We start from the raw sequence: 16698 nt of genomic DNA, 5'->3' as shown, positions 1-16698 counted from the left end.
ATATACATTGCTATATATAGCTATATTTTAGGTAGGGGGTCCCTCAGAAAAGGTTTACCATATTTGGGGGCCAAAACAGTGTTGTGAACTGACTGTTAACTTAAACATTTGTAATACAGTTAAGCGGTGAGAAAGGGCTGAGGACATGGAAATAAAAAGTGGAGGGAAAATGGTGCACCGCTGAATCTCACATTGGCTCTCGTGTAATCACAGGCAACGTGAAGTCAGCTGTCGTCTTGGTTACCGTTGACGTCACATGGCCCAGCCTTGTCTCGGCTCCTGGGGCTGGTCTGATTGGAAGGAAACCCCGTGGATTAGCCCGACAGCCCGTGAGAATCAGCTGTGAGCCGCGGTTAGCTTAGCTCCGACAGGACCATCGTTTTCCCCAACACTCAGGTAAGACAATAAAGGTCGGGATAAATGGGGGCTTCTCGTTTAGTGCAACAGAGTAGGATCGCGTTTTATTCTCTGATATTTAAATGGCGATACACGGCGAGACACTGACTAGCCGATGATGCTAACGTGTTGAAAATGAACAATAAGCTTTCGCTTGGCATTTCTAGGCCGCCCCTTTTTGTTTCCTGCTGTTGGTGGGTTATCTTGTCTGGTCGATTCTACACTTGAAATGCATGATTTCAAACGTTTTAAGACATGCCTTTAGATATTATCGTTACTTTGTTTAATCATCAGTAACAATCTATGTTTGTCCTCGTGAAGTAGTGGAAGTGAACATTTCGGCACAGTGTGAAACGTGCCAGAGCTTAGATATCAATACGTCCACCAATGTAGTAATTTTTATGCAGTCTAATCAGTGTTAAAACCTTTAACCTTGCATTAAACAAACTGTATTGATATTTGATCGTTTTGGGTCGTCTGGTTGATAATATCAGACGAGCTTATCTCAACATATTGTTTGCAGTCTTTCAATCAGCACAATCTATTTGTTTATCGTCCAGTCCTATATAACCACACAAACGTGTAAATAAATTCAAAACGACCTGGTGGTTTTGTATATCATAGATAACAGCGAGGAGCCGCATGTTTCTTGACTGTGAGGTAAGTCGACCATGACGATGGGCAGGGCAGACCTGGCTTTACAACGCTTAGCCAACAAGCTAACTTGATTTAACGCGAAAGGATCAATAATTTTACCACGTTGTTTGTATATTATGGTGAAATTTGTAATACATTTGCCATACTGCGCTTTCCAGGTGAATTAAGTTGGTTCTATTACATTTATTGTAGAGGAAACAATAAAGTCACAAGCTTCTTGTTTTGCTGGTTAAGCTTTGCGTAGGCGGCACCTAACGCACTTTAGTATTTTCAGATTATGCAGTAAATACTGATGTTTTGATCTCCGTACTAGCAATACACCAACGTAATGTGAAAGCGTGTATACGGGTAACTATGGGAACTGGGCGTGGTTGGCTGGTAAGGCACATCCGCATATTTCCTCGCAATGTAATGCCACCCAGGAGGGCAAAAACTTGTGGGCTAGCTCAGATTGTTTGTGTAATACTGGCACCTGACAACACTTTTAGCTTTCACTTTTTACACAATATCCTTTGCATACTTTATGTAATGGTTCTCAGAAATGGAATGATTTGAATTTCTAAGCCATTACTTATCTTTATAGGCTGTCAGATGAATTTGGCACCAGCAGATGACAGATAATTGATTTATTTGTGTGCTGCTGTTGACTACATGAAAAAATCTGTGTAGTGCACAGTTGAGTCATCCGTATTTTTGCTCGTTTTCCAGGAAAAGAAGTCGACTAAACTTGTTTTTATGGGTTTTAAAAATAATTTAGCTGTCTTTCCGTTAATTTGGAATCCGTGTCTTTTTTTATATTCCATGACCCTAAATTCTGACTCTTTCTTCTTAGCACTGAGCAGCCATGGACAAGAGCGAGCTAGTGCAGAAAGCCAAGCTGGCCGAGCAGGCTGAGCGTTATGATGATATGGCAGCAGCTATGAAGACTGTTACCGAGGGTGACACTGAACTGTCTAATGAGGAACGCAACCTGCTCTCTGTGGCTTACAAGAATGTGGTGGGAGCCCGTCGTTCCTCCTGGAGAGTTGTCTCCAGCATCGAGCAGAAGACGGAGAGCAGTGACAAGAAACAGCAGATGGTCAAGGAATATCGGGAAAAGATCGAGAAGGAGTTGAAAGATATCTGCAATGATGTCCTGGTAAGAATCTTTGTTTCATGCTTCAAAACGAATTGAAATTTAGTCTGAAGTGTAAAGCATTTGCTCTGCATGACTCAGATGTACATCACAGAGTTTCTGTATGTCCCTAAATAAATTTCAATAGCAAAATCCTTGATGGGTAATGTCGGTTGATAATTCTTCTTGTCTTAATTACTCATCATGAGCAAGGACCTCTGTCAGCCAAGCCTATTAGTCCAAACCTGATCTCATTTGTTTCAATGCATGCACAGGTGTCCTCTCCTCGGGACATGTATTGTATGTAAAAGCCCTCTTTGATGATGAAAGATTTAAGGGGTTAGGGTTTATTTAACGTTTTTCAAGGCTTTATCTTTCCCCTGTTTACATAATTTTATGTAGATTTGAATGAATGCTGAATTCAATTTGTGTTACTAGGTTTCTTTATACTTACCATACACTACAGTTATATCCCTGTGTCAACTAGCAAATTGAACATAAAATATATGTATTAAATTTAAAACCTAAATATTTTGTTGTCTCTTAGTGTCTTGGATGTTATTTTTTTATGCAGTTTATTACAGTCTTGTTTATGACATTACAACAGTGAGGTACAAACATTTGGCTGAAGTATGTGTACTTTTAACAAGGCCTTTTGCCAACCAACATCACAGGAGACTTGATCTATAAGTCAATTTTATCTATAAGCCATAAATCAAAATGTCATGTGTCCCATGAGCGCCAAAATCTGAGAGAACATGGGCACCAAGGAAAGGATGATGTATGTCTAGGCAGAATACACCCAGGCAGGGTGTTTGGGACCCCAACGTGAAGCTTCTTGCCAAGAGTAAATAAATAAATGCAAAATATTTTTAAAAAGATTTTAATGGCTTATTTATATCAAATTCAAACCTGGCATGAGAAACAATGAGCAGAGCGATACATTGAACGTGTAGTATCGTTTTATTTGACTCACAGTACCCAGATGAGTGATGTGTTATCAGATTTATGGGTTATTATCGGAGGAGAACAAACCTTTGAATGTTGCGACTGACCAATCAGAATCAAGTATTCCAAAGAGCTGTGTAATTAGCTTTTAGCAGCCGCTTGGGTGTGAGATGTGAGACTGTAATGAGACGTGGGAAGTAAAGAGGTCTCCAAAGAACATATGAGAGCCTAAACCCCACAATGTGTCTGTGGACCGCACATGGGCATAGTTGAAAAGTTGCGAATGCAATTTATACCTCAGCCAGCCGCATCCACACACACTCTCCGCATGACACACAAAAATGTGTAGCCCAATAGCACAACTAGTCACAAATGACATTTCAATGAGATCAATGATTGTTCATGAATACACATGATGACAAAGACACCCACAGAAAACCCCCACCAGTGAAATCTTCGTGCTCGGTTTATGTCCTCCTGAGCACATTGAATACTTGAACAAGACACTCAACCCTACATTGATTCAAGGGCTGTGATGTCAGACCTAGTCATTTGGCACACAATATTTGTTTTCTTATCTGTCTTCATCGCCCATCACATCACGTCATGAGCTCACACAAAAAAGAATCAGGCCATGGTCATGGCAACCTGAGTCAGATTAACTTTGTTGTAGAGGAGGGAATAAATTCATGTTGTGTGGGCATAGCATGAAAGGGGCTGTAGGGCTCTGTGATACTGCACAGGTTGAGTCACCTCTCTATAATCCCATAATGAGAGCAGCTGAGCTCTTATTTTTTGGGCTAGTGGCATGCAGGGCTCTATGTTAAGGCTAAAGAAGCAGAAAATTGTACAATCAGCACTTAAGCACAGGAATGGAGCGAGTGTAATGCCATGGGGTGAATTCCTATCATGTAAGGTAATGTTCGGTCGTTCAGTGTGTGTTATGTTACCAGAGATCTTGACCGTTTCAGTGAAGCTATTGTTGGATGTATGATGAGGAGGGGTAATATTCACGATAAAGCATAAATGGTAGGAGCTATTTCTCACTTTTAAAGTATGTTATTACATTGCTAGTGTCTTGCATAGTTCTATATTGTGTGGTTTGTCCCACTGATTTAAAAAGGGAAGTGTGTTGCAGTTGGCAGCAAAGTCGCGCTTTATTATCACTCATAAAATAAATAACAGAACAAACCCATCTGACACAAGCTGCCGTAATCTCCTGTCTACAAGTCTGTACTTGTTGTAGAGAGGATGGGAAGGCAGATGGTTATGCAAAACCATAACTGTCTATATCTGTCGCTATGAGTTGCTCATATGTGGGATCCCGCACAAATGGGTCATTGGTTAATTACGTACACTAAGCATATAAAAAGTGTCCTCGGTTTAACCTTGGATCATATCAAAGCCACAGACCGGTGACATTACAAAATTTTCACATCTTTGTCACATTAAGTCTTCATAGTTAAGTTCTTCATCAGTAAGGGATGCTTGTATATCTCCTGTACAGCTCAGAGGTAAAGCATTGCGTTAGCAGCGCAAAAGGTCAGAGGTTTGAACCCAGGGAACACATGCTTACTCACAGTAAGTTGTGAATGCATTGCAGTGACAACCCCATGGTTCTTTTCAGTGACAATCAGGCTAGTCGAACTGTGAACGAGCCCAGTAAACTCAATGACCTACTTCCCAAGCATTGGCTGACACGATGTAGTCCATGTTCCTTTTCTCCCCTTCCCCCTCACTGGTATAGAAGCGCTAAAGAATGGTGCAGAGATGTAGATGTTTCGTAATCAGTCTGATTTGTGTCCTTGCTATGATCCAAGGTTAATTCCAGGACACTTTTATATGCTTTGCATCATCAGACCTAGAAAAACAGTTCAGAGATTCCTTTGCAATGAACTTTCAGTCTTCTGTAACCCCCAATGGCAATCAAAGGTCATTGTGTAGAAATGCCCAGAATGCTGAAATTCTAGAATTAAGGAAGGGGCTTTTTGTGTACTTTTAATGGCACACTGAGGTTTCGCAGCTACTGTTTCACCTAAACCTCTTTTTTTGTAACAGCATGTAGTCAAACCAGTTTTACAGAACTTTGTGTCTTATCTCTCTATCTTGACTATTGTTTTTTTGTTTTGCTAAGATCCCCTTCCCCGTTTTCCCTTAAACACACTGCCTCGCAATAAACTGGACACAATAACGTGCTAATATATGTTTGTATGTTGCCTAATGTGTATAATGTATCTTTTGTTACAGGTCCTTCTGGACAAGTACCTCATACCCAAGGCGACCCCGGCTGAAAGTAAAGTCTTCTATCTGAAAATGAAAGGCGATTACTATCGCTACTTAGCAGAGGTGGCTCTGGGAGACGAAAAGTCCAGTAAGTCTCTACGTAATGGGGTTGTGAGTGGGTTACGTTCATTTCCAGCTTCTTACATGCTTAAATATGGTTAACAATGTAGGTTAGGTAATCATGTAGGAATTTGGGCAAGTTTGAGTTGCTTTCACATCTGTTGTAGTGAATAGTGATATCCCCGTCACCAGCCCACAAACAGACAAACTTCTGCTAAAAATGTAACCATTTCCGCAAACTGTTGACACGAAGCCAAACTTTAGAGGAAGTGGGGGGTCTCTAAAGAGGATTTTTTTTCCAGTTAAGGCCCATTCATAAAAATTTGAATGACTAATTCAAGAGTAAATCCACCAAAAAGTCAATAATCAGAATAGCGTGCAGTACAAAAGACACTCTATTGGTTTAATGTTTACAAGGTATAACTGCTTAATTTGGTTAAGACAAACGCTGTACGAACCTCAATGTGGTTTGTTCTCCATTGTTTCTGTCATATTGGTGTCAGAAAGGAACAGGGTCAGAGTTTGCATAACAGGAAGAATCCTGTGTCTGACTTCCTGTGCCAGGAGGTTGACAAGCTTGTAGGGCGTGGTTCTAGGATTCAGTTGTGGGATAAAGAGAAGGAAAAAGAGGGTCTTTAGATCTGCAGAGGAAACGGTTAGCAGTCAGATTTCCTTCCTTCATTGGAACAGGTGCAGACATGTGAGTCCACCCACATTACAAATGAATGAGAGCCCACGTGTGGGTGAAGCTTAAAATGCACAGGCTGATAGATTTCTGTTCTGCCTTATCAAAAAGGAAATCTCTCAATTCTTTATATATAGAATGTCCATTTTGATTTTTTTGCTATACGTTTCGACGACATTTGTCTCAAATCTATGGTTTGTGATCAGTACTATTGCTAAGCTAACACTTTAGATTGCAAGTAGTTTGTACACCATCCATGACAGATGGACTATGCTCACCATAGGGTTAAGAGAACTGGAGGACATTGGTCTTCTAAGTTTATTTTTTTTAAGCTTGTAAATCATCAGGCTTGTGTTAGGTTGTCAGAAGCTCATGAGGTCCATTAGAAAATGCTTTAGTTTCCACTGGATAGTTATTTCCACTTACTGCACAAATTAATGGATTTTAATGGATTATTTTGCAAGAACAACCGTCTGCCTATACATTATCCTGCTACTACACTGCTATATAATAACTTATAAGTTAGGTATTTATTTGAAAAATTTAATTAGCTCATTTGTAGCAAATACAGACCTTTCGCAAGGAAAACCCATTTATTTTTGGGTATAAGACGTTTAAATGTCACAAGCGTGATAATTGGTTTAATTATATGCAATTTAATGTCATATCTTCTTAAAAGACATATTTCTATTTAATTTGTGTTAATTGTGTTATATTTGTGTTCTATTTAATTTGTGTAATATTAAACTGTATTTGTCAAAGTAGACTGTAAAAAAGATGGACGACGCCCTTTCGCTCTCTTCCATTGGTTAAAAGTGAAGCCGCCAGTGTACCGATACAGTGCTGAAATCTTGGGGCTTGAGTCTGCGCAGTAGCAATTTCAGGACCAGTCTTGCGCAGTATTGAGCAGGAAGTAAAGATGAGATATTAAGGCTTGCCCTTGCTTTCGCAGAATGCGCATATCACAGCTGTCAATCATGACATGACACTGATGTTTTATGGCATTAAATAACTAAATAAAAACAAACCTATTTTAAAAACAAACACTTGCATTTACATCTGTGTGATAAAAACTACAGTAAATGACAGAAACCAGCTTCGGAAAAAAGATAATCGAAGTATAATAAAAATTTTTAGTTGGTCTCAAGTCCCATTGAATAACATGTGGGAAGTGGGGTTTATGACCTATACTGGGACCAGTCACTGGGGGGCGATCGAGACGTTTTGGCTTGACTTTTCAGGGCTTGTGCGGCACGCTTGGTTTTGAAGGGTTTTATCCATTCTTGGCCTCTGAATGAAACCTCAGTGTGTCTCCTCATGTCTATTTAGTCAAAGGGAACATAGTTAGAAGAGAGTATAGACTTCAGGGCTCCAGACTGCCACCAAATGGTGGCATTTTGCCACCAAAATTTGAGAGTGTGCCACTGAATGCACAGCACATTGTACTTACTGCATCTATCATCAAAGTATGTATTAGTAATACAGTGGAAATTTGTAGAAATGTGATTATTTGGTTAGCATGTTGATTTACGTTGTGTGCCCCTAAATTTTTTTAGTTGCGCCCCTAAAATTTAAGTTGAGGGCCACTGTGCTCCTAGTGAAAAAAGTTAGTCTGGAGCCCTGGACTTGCCTCCTAAATTGGAAATGAATATTTAAAGGAATTGTGTGTTAACTTTTATTTTGAAAATAAAGACATTTTGATCCTTTGATTATTTGTAAAAAAAAAAGTGCTGTCCTGCTCAGAATGTCAGCATTATTTAGCAAAAAGAAAACCGTTAAATATTTTTTTATTTTAGCATGTAATGTTGTCATCAAGGCCCTTATTTTCCCTAAGGCTAGAATAGTTTCTTATTTGCATGTTGTAGTTTCACACTCACAATGCTTTTTTCTAGTGCAAATTCTAACAGAAGTGCAAATGTTGTCCTTTAACGCCCCCTAGTGGAAGTGTAAAAGTTATGGTTAAATGCCCCCTAGTGGTAAATGTTATTTCACGAAGAGCTGTTTTTTTTCATGGCAGCTTACTCACTGTACAATTCTCAGCTTTTACCTCCATTTAATTGTTTAACATTGTACTAGTTGCTTTATTCTTCCATATCTTTTAAATAGACAATTTTACACTTCTTCTGATCTGAAAACTAAACATTTAAGTTTTCAGTAAATCAGTGTTATTGCAGTAGAAACAATTCAATTAAGTGCCAAATCTTGAGTTACACACCTTTTAGACACAGTACCGCAAATTATTAAGTTTATTTGTATTTTTTTTAACTAAACTACTTTCAAAAGAAACCAAAGTCAAGCGTAGTTGCATTGACGCATTGAGTAATACAAACAAATAATAGTGTGTTTCAGTGCTGTTATGCAGAGTGTTATAATGTCACTTTTCCATTTAAATTGGTGGACTGGAACTGTTATATACATTTTATAAAATTCTGGATAAGTAAAATTATACTCATACTTTTCCCTTTTTGTCCTCAGGTATCATTGGCAATTCACAGGAGGCCTACAAGGATGCCTTTGAAATCAGTAAGGCAGACATGCAGCCCACACATCCCATTCGCCTGGGCCTGGCCCTTAACTTCTCTGTATTCTACTATGAGATTCTCAACTCACCTGAGCAGGCCTGTAAGCTTGCCAAAACGGTAAGACTAAAAGCATTACCCACAATTACATTGTGAATGCCCTCATGTAACCCCATATAACACATCATTTTTGTTTCCTGTAGGCATTTGATGAGGCCATTGCAGAGCTTGATTCGCTGAATGAAGAGTCATACAAAGACAGCACATTGATCATGCAGCTACTGCGGGACAACTTGACAGTAAGTTCTCCATGCTAGCAGTTTAAATGACAGCATCTTAGCATTAATACGTTCTCTAAGGTGTTTTCTATTAAAATGTGCTTTGGGTCATCCAGTCCAGAAATGAAATGCTAAATACACATTTGGAGAAAAACATGATAGCACTGAAGTGAACCAAGACAGATGTGTGATGAAGTGTGATGGAGAGACTAAATCAGTTTTGTTTTTTTTGTAGCTGTGGACTTCAGATAACCAGGGAGATGGTGATGACACCGAGGAGGTTCGGGGAAACTGAGTTTTTCCCCTGTTATTCAGCTACCATCGTTCCAGCTCACCGTCAACACTGAGACCACCTCATAATGAACTTCTGTCTCTTTTAGTTCTACTACTCTTGCGCCTTCCTTCCTTCCTTGCTTTCTTCCTTCCCTTTCATTGTGGGATTTTTTTCTAAGGATTTGTGTGATGGGAGGTGGGTGGGAGGGGATAAATAGTGGGTGGGAGGGCTTTGGGGGGCAGGACATGGGACGGGACCAAGGTTTGTCTACTGTTAGCCTTGTTTTCTTCACGGGGAGTGCTAGGTTGCCGCATTAGGTTGAAAGAGAGTGGGTTAAAGTACTCGGCTCATGCAAAGTTGCAAGTCAAAATCCTTTGTTATTTTTGGTATACTGTATGTAAATCTCCTTGTCTGTGCATTTGCCATCGTCATTGTGTATGCCTGCAGGTTAGCGACAGCGTTACAAAGAGTCCTTGCTTTAGTGGAGAGAGCAGCGCTAGGAAAGATGCAGCAAGATGTCACACAGAATACTGCTATCTCACACGTCCTGTAAAATCATGGGCTAAAAATACATTCCATTTATTGTCACTTTTTAAGTTTTTTATTCCAGGCATTCAGTGCCCTGCAAATGGCATTTACCCATTCCCTATTAATTACGAGGTATAGTGAACCCTAAGAACAAAGAGCACATAAGCTTGATACTGTTACCGTATGACTGTACAAGCAGAGCAGTAGGAATATCAGTGTGATTTAGTTAATACTTATTCCAGTAATTATTTGTTTTGTTTTTCAGTTTTCCTTTTCATTTTTTTTATACTTGCCTAAATTGCATGTGGCTATGAAGTAGTTAACATGGGGAGGAACTGGGGATACTGTCGGCTGGCTAGCTTTGTGTCATGTCTCTGGAGTTTTCATACAGAACACCCAAGCATAAATGTTATTTGGAGGGAAAATATGTAATTTCATGTACGTGGAATAAAAAATAATTTAACACACTGTTTTTGCCATGTTTCTTGTTTCTAAATAACATGCAAGAATGAGAAACTTTACATATAAATCAGATACTTTAAACCTTTAAGAAAATATAATCTATCATCAGGATAAGAAGGGAAAATACTAGTTAGTGGTAACAATACATTTCATATCTGAAAACTGTTTATTTAATATTCAGACAGTGATCAATAAGGTCTGCAATTTTTTTTAAGTCATTTAATTTAGGAGAATCAGAAATTATCAATATTTACTCATTTGCAATTTTTTGACAGAATGAAAAACCAGAATATTAAAGGGATAGTTCACACAAAATTGAAAATTCTGTCATCATTTACTCACCCTCATGTGGATACAAACATGTATAAATTTCATTATTTTAATGAACACCAAGGAAGATATTTTGAGAAAGGTTTGTAACAAATCCATTCGTGGACCCCATTTACTTACATAGTATTCTTTTTTCCTACTGTGGAAGTAAATGGGGTCCACGAATGGTTTGGTTACAAACATTTCTCAAAATATTCATCAGAAAAGAAGTAAGTTATACATGTTTGTATCCACATGAGAGTGAGTAAATGATGACAGAATTTTCAATTTTAGGTGAACTATCTCTTTAAAGGCGGGTGCATGACTTAAAAAAAAAAAAAAAAAAAAACGGGTGAAGGGAGTTGGGCCTAGTACCAAAACACACTTGTAGCCAATCAGCTGTGAGGGGCGTGTCTATTAACGGACATCGTTGCCTGGGTTGCCTATGTGTGGGGCGGGTCTATCAAAAAAAAGGTCCAGATTTTATTGGGGTAGGGGTGTGTTAGGTGATTTCAAATATCAACATTGGCTTTCAGAGATCATGCACCCCGCCTTTAAGTATAGGGTCAATTACTCTATTCGAATAAATACACAGAACCCCTGACTCTTCTAGCAGAATCGAACAATTCCTTCAAAACCATTTCACCTGACAGTATCTCAAAAAAATGGAAAACACAACATCCAGGACATCTGCTTACAGAAAAATGCATGTTTATTGTATATAACAACACACTTGACAAATACTGTTAAAAATCTCTATAACTGTAATCACAAGTTTAGTTTAGTGAATACTTTACTGTAAGTACTTCAATTAGCCTAATAGTCAGTTTTCAATATTACTGTAAGCAGCACTTTTAAGCAGTATTTTGTAAAAAGTCAGCAATCCAAGTGCAAATTTTGCCAATTGCATCGTCTCCGGTGTCCTTCATCATTCTCCTCATCTGCCTCTGGTTAAAAATACCATTAGAAAAAAGTGTATACAATTTTGAGTTGTTGTGTTTGCTTGATTACTGTGTTTTAGTTGTGTTCAACTTGCCTGCCTGTGTTTAGCATTTATAATACAAGTGCAATGAGCCGTAAAATGTGTGTTTTAGTGAGAAGTTTGTGTTTAGAGTTTTGCAAAAAGAGTGCATGAATAGACAAATGGGTTTACGCCACTATGAATTTGGTTCAGGGATTGGGTTTTAGTGTTTTAGCAATTCAGAAAAACTGTAACTCACTTTGCATTATGTTCACTTGTCCTGCTGCTAAAGAAACGTGTCCATATTTTGGACCTTAAGACCTCTTTAAGGGTTAAGATGCTTTCTGAATGACTTCTTTCTTTAATAGGATTTTTAATGAAAAACACACATTTATAACTATTTATTTTAGAATTTTGTCACTAGGAGCAACTCTTTGCGCCAAGATTGTTCATGAATACAGGCTGGTTATTGTGCTCACATTTATAAAGATATGTAAACGGTGTAACTTGAAGATCTACTACTTTCATATTCCTTGTCAGACAATTCAGAGCTGCAAGGCATGAAAACCATGAAATCATGTTAGTGTCTTGAAACTAAATCCTCACAATCCTGAAAGGAAGACACCCGTAAGCAAATGTACAGTGTTACGCACCAGTTTCGGAGAAACCAGTTGTTTTGACTTGTGTGGGACATACAGTATATTCATTGATTTTTAACATAATTCAACTTATTTAAATATATTAAAGAAATAAAGTAGGCTACGGCAACTGTTGATTATTCAGATAATGTTTTTCAATTAACCAGTAATAAATCCTTTAGTAAATACAAATTAAATACAAAAGCCTTAACAAATACACCAACGCTCCTGTTCTCTATTTTTAAAGTGTATGCAGAAGAGCAATTAACAAACATTTAGGAACACCCTAACAATGCAGAAACTTAAACATTTGTAACGTTAGAACTGATGCTTTATAAAAACCATGACAAAGTTTAAAATGATGCCTTTGCAATAGCAAAGATCAGCAGGCCTATTTGAATCAAACCGTGCTGACTGACAACTGTAGCCCTGTTACAAAGATTTCCTCTACAGCAGCTCAGGCCCCTTGTTACAGTGGACTGGACAATCTGTGTGGAAAGGTCACCTTTACAGAAACTTTTGGTGGCACATCCTCTCATCTTCATTATCTTTCCATCAGCCTCAACTGTAGATGAATAGATCATAATCATTCTGCAGTGTGTGTTTAAAGGGAAATGACAGCTGTATACTATTACATTTAAACCATTAGACAAAAAAGCCTTATTTGGGGCACCGAGGCTAAGTAATATTACACTGTTTCACGGCCTGCAGGGGTGTGCAAACAAGACTCCAATAACATCAGAAAGATATCAAGAGTCTTTTATCACAAAGTGCATAAGGAAAAATTAGAGTTTGGTTTAAAATTGAAAACTAAAATCAATATCAATACCTTATATAAATCAAAATTGTGAAATACTTTTAGTATAGATGTGGTTTTTGTCTTGTTTATGTATTACATTACCTGTAGCTTTGATACAGTGATCTTCACCATCAACACAAGCTAAAGTTGAAGTGCAGTCCTCTCCGTTGCAAGTGTAGCACATTATACCATTTTGGAGATTTTTTGGTGGTTCTATAAAACATCCACAATTAAAGTATAGTAAAATAACAATAACTTGCCACTTAAGCACATAAGTGCTATAACAAATGAACATTTTTAATTTGTTGTCAAATGGCATTCTTGTATGAAATGTGTACCTGGTTCGCTCTGGTTATTGCACAGGTTAGTATTACAACACTGGTTGCTGATGACTGCTTTTATAACCCCTAAGTTTACAGATGCGGTCACACATTGTTGAGTTAAAGAGCAGTTTTTCATAATCATGTCTGCCAACTTGTCGTTACCTACAGAGAAAATATAAACAGAAAAGCTCTATAGGTGCTGTATAGAAATATACATTTGGGTAGCAAACTATAGTGTGCAATAATTCCTACCCAAATAAGATGTGGTTTTCATGGTCCCACACTGACCGACAGCACACTCCACTTTAGTTTCGGTACATTTGACTGATGTCTCGGGTATGCATTGATAACAGGTCAGGGAATTTGCTGAATTAAAAAAGACATATATGTTTTATATAAAGTTTTTCTTATGTAATTTGAAAAAGAAAAGTTTGATCGCAGCATGAAATTTAAGACAATAAAATAATGCAAAATATTTCTAGGACACACAACATAACATTATTTGTTGTTATTACATTTTATTGCAATTATCTATTGAACCTTAGAAAGGAAGTCATCCATATACAGTTCCTGCTTCACCGCAATATATTTCCAGCAGCTGAGCACACATATCACATACACATACTAAACATTTCATGTGTAAAGAAAAAGCAATTACCTTTGTAGAAAAGTGTACTCATCAGAATAAAGAGAAGAGCCTGTGCCATTTTGATTTGTACTCAGACTGAGGTGAGTGGACTGTATGTGGACAGAACCCAACAACCCCCAGCTTGTAATGAATCAATGCACTGAAATATAAAGCACTGCTGAAACTGATACCTCAAAAAAGGTGTTGCCCACATGTAACAAAACTATGTAATGCATTTATGTTCACTGTGCTTAATAAAAAGTGTGACAAATAAAAAATAGATTTGTTGCTAGGTGTAATAACGTATTGATAAATGATTTTTATATATATCAGCTATTTTATGCCTTTAATGCATACAAGAAACATGAACCTCAAAGTCACAGGACACAGGTACTAAATTGCAGATAATCTCAATGCATTTAATAGTGTTATGTGTGAGAAAGAGAAACTAGATTTTAAGTTATGAGTAAGGGCTGTGGTTACCATCTGCTTTCATTGTATGACTGCAACCATTGTATGGGACAGTCCTGGAACAGTCAATTTATGTGATGAACAAAGAACAGTCATTAATGTTTTTCCACACTGTATTTGTTTGTGTGTACCTGGTAACCAGGTAAAGTGTGGGGACCACAGAGATAGTAATACCAGAATTTGTATTAAATTTTTTAAGATCCCCATAAGGGATTTTGAAAATATAAAATAGCAGAAAGTTTCTGTCAGGGGTTGAGTTAGAGGAAGGAATATACAATTTGTACAGTATGAAAGTCATTACATCTATGGATCCCCCACACAAATGGAAACCAGTGTGTTGTGTGTGTGTGTGTGTGTGTGTGTGTGTGTGTGTGTGTGTGTGTGTGTGTGTGTGTGTGTGTGTGTGTGTGTGTGTGTGTGTGTGTGTGTGTGTGTGTGTGTGTGTGTGTGTGTGTGTGTGTGTGTGTGTGTGTGTGTGTGTGTACCTGGTAATTATATGGGGACCAAATGTCTCCACAAAGATAGGAATACCAGTAAATTTGTGACCTTGTGGGGACATTTTGAGGTCCCCATGAGGAAACAAGCTTATAAATCAAACAGAATGATGTTTATTGAAAATAAGAGTAGCAGAAAGTTTTCTGTGATGGTTGGGGTTTGGGTTAGGGGAAGGGAATACAATATAAAGTTTGTGTGGAATAAAATGCATTACGTCTATGGGATGTCCCCACAAAACATGGAAACCAGAATGTATGTGTGTATGTGTGTATATTATCTGTGTATTATCTGAGATACAAGTGAAATTCTCATTTAAGACTGACAAACATTTGTGTTGTATTTTGTTTCATATCCTTATATTTATTTATTAATCATTACTGATTTTAATATTTTAAATTTTTATTTTTGTGTTTTCTTGTGTTTTAATGATTTTATAGTAATTGATGTTTCAAATTAGCATTAATTTAATTCCTGCTTAATGTTTGTGTCTGTATTTTAAGTACAGATAGAGATTTTCTCCATCCCCATCTGTTTTTAACAGGGCAAGTTTGTGAAGCAGTAGCCTACATTTTGTCAATGTATATCACCTGCATGGTAAAAAAGTCTTTACTGTCTTATTTTTTTTGGTTGAATCAACTTAGATTTACAAGTCATTTCAATGTATTTATCTTGACTAGAGATGAGTTGTTATAACTACAGATCAGTTGTTATAACTTATTAAAATATAGTTGAAAAAAGTCAACTTCATTTTAGACGTTGTTGCAACTCATCTCTTGTCAAGATAAATAATAGTAAGTTGACATGGCTTGTAAATCTGAGTTGATTCAACAATAAATTTAAGGCAGCAAAGATTGACTTAAAAAGCCTCTATTTTCAGTTTCATGAATTTGCATTTCTTTTGGCGTGTAAGTGTGTGTTAAAACATGTTAACAATCTGCAAAGTTACAAATTCCAAAGTCTACGATGACATGAGTTATCATCTCCAACTGAAAGTAAGTAAGTACTGTAAGTAGCTTATTTTTTCAATTGTAAAGAATTTATTCAAAACATGATAGGGCTTGTTTTTTGTTGTTTCTATGAACACAAATGCAGGCATGTTATTATGTTATACACTCTAAAAAAACAAACGGTGCTATATAGCACCAAAACAATTGCTTTGGATCGTAACGATAGAAGAACCATTTTAGTGCTATATAGCACCGGTGAAGCACCAGTGAAGCACCAGTGAAGCACCAGTGAAGCACCAGTGAAGCACCAGTGAAGCACCAGTGTAGAACCATATAGGGGCCATATAGCACCACATATGGTTCTACATAGCACTATATGGTTCTACACAGGTGCTTCACTGGTGCTTCACTGGTGCTTCACTGGTTCTTCACTGGTGCTATATGGCACTAAAAATGGTTCTTCTATCGTTACGATCCAAAGCAACTGTTTTGGTGCTATATAGCACCGTTTGTTTTTTAGAGTGTAGTATCCTTACCTATCCTTATTAAGCTGTTACATTCTGTGCAAGCCACACTGGGAAGTTTGATTGATTGGCTTGGTCATTTGATTTTTCTGTATCAGATTCAGGCTCATATTAAGGTAGTAAAGACGATATTAACTCCTGTTGGGAGCTGATCTTCCAAATATGGTAAGGGGTGTCACACTTCCGCCACATGCTTGAGGTATTCAGCCAATCACATAGGGTCTCTTTAAAACAATTAAAATTATTTTATAAACACTTCTGATTTGATTTGACCATCACTTTATATCTTGCCTGGTGTTCTTCTCCATTTCTCTATCTATGCTTTGTGGTTGAAGTTTTACCCCCCATTGTTACAGAGTTGCAGAATCTTTCCAAATTAGTAAGTTCAAGAAATATTGA

At 37.6% G+C, this 16698-nt stretch overlaps 2 protein-coding genes across 2 annotated transcripts; one reads left to right on the top strand and one right to left on the bottom strand.

Annotated features, from left to right (window-relative positions):
• Window positions 1-240: 240 nt before the first annotated feature.
• ywhabl (tyrosine 3-monooxygenase/tryptophan 5-monooxygenase activation protein, beta polypeptide like) lies at window positions 241-10210 on the top strand. The gene is made up of 6 exons (XM_065245670.2): window positions 241-396; window positions 1886-2191; window positions 5363-5486; window positions 8619-8782; window positions 8866-8961; window positions 9176-10210. The coding sequence occupies exons 2-6, from the start codon at window positions 1898-1900 to the stop codon at window positions 9233-9235; spliced, it is 738 nt and encodes a 245-aa protein (XP_065101742.1). The 5' UTR covers window positions 241-396; window positions 1886-1897; the 3' UTR covers window positions 9236-10210.
• Window positions 10211-11208: 998 nt separating this feature from the next.
• negaly6 (neuromast-expressed gpi-anchored lymphocyte antigen 6) lies at window positions 11209-13998 on the bottom strand. The gene is made up of 5 exons (XM_065246113.2): window positions 13893-13998; window positions 13487-13600; window positions 13250-13396; window positions 13014-13124; window positions 11209-12677 (listed from the first exon to the last, which is right to left on the bottom strand). The coding sequence occupies exons 1-5, from the start codon at window positions 13939-13941 to the stop codon at window positions 12466-12468; spliced, it is 633 nt and encodes a 210-aa protein (XP_065102185.2). The 5' UTR covers window positions 13942-13998; the 3' UTR covers window positions 11209-12465.
• Between the last annotated feature and the right edge of the window lie 2700 nt (window positions 13999-16698).

The sequence above is a fragment of the Paramisgurnus dabryanus genome, chromosome 13, assembly GCF_030506205.2.
Source record: "Paramisgurnus dabryanus chromosome 13, PD_genome_1.1, whole genome shotgun sequence".
NCBI classification, from domain to species: Eukaryota; Metazoa; Chordata; class Actinopteri; order Cypriniformes; family Cobitidae; genus Paramisgurnus; species Paramisgurnus dabryanus.
The sequence above is the reverse complement of the archived record's forward strand: the minus strand, read 5'-3'. Positions and strand labels throughout refer to the sequence as shown.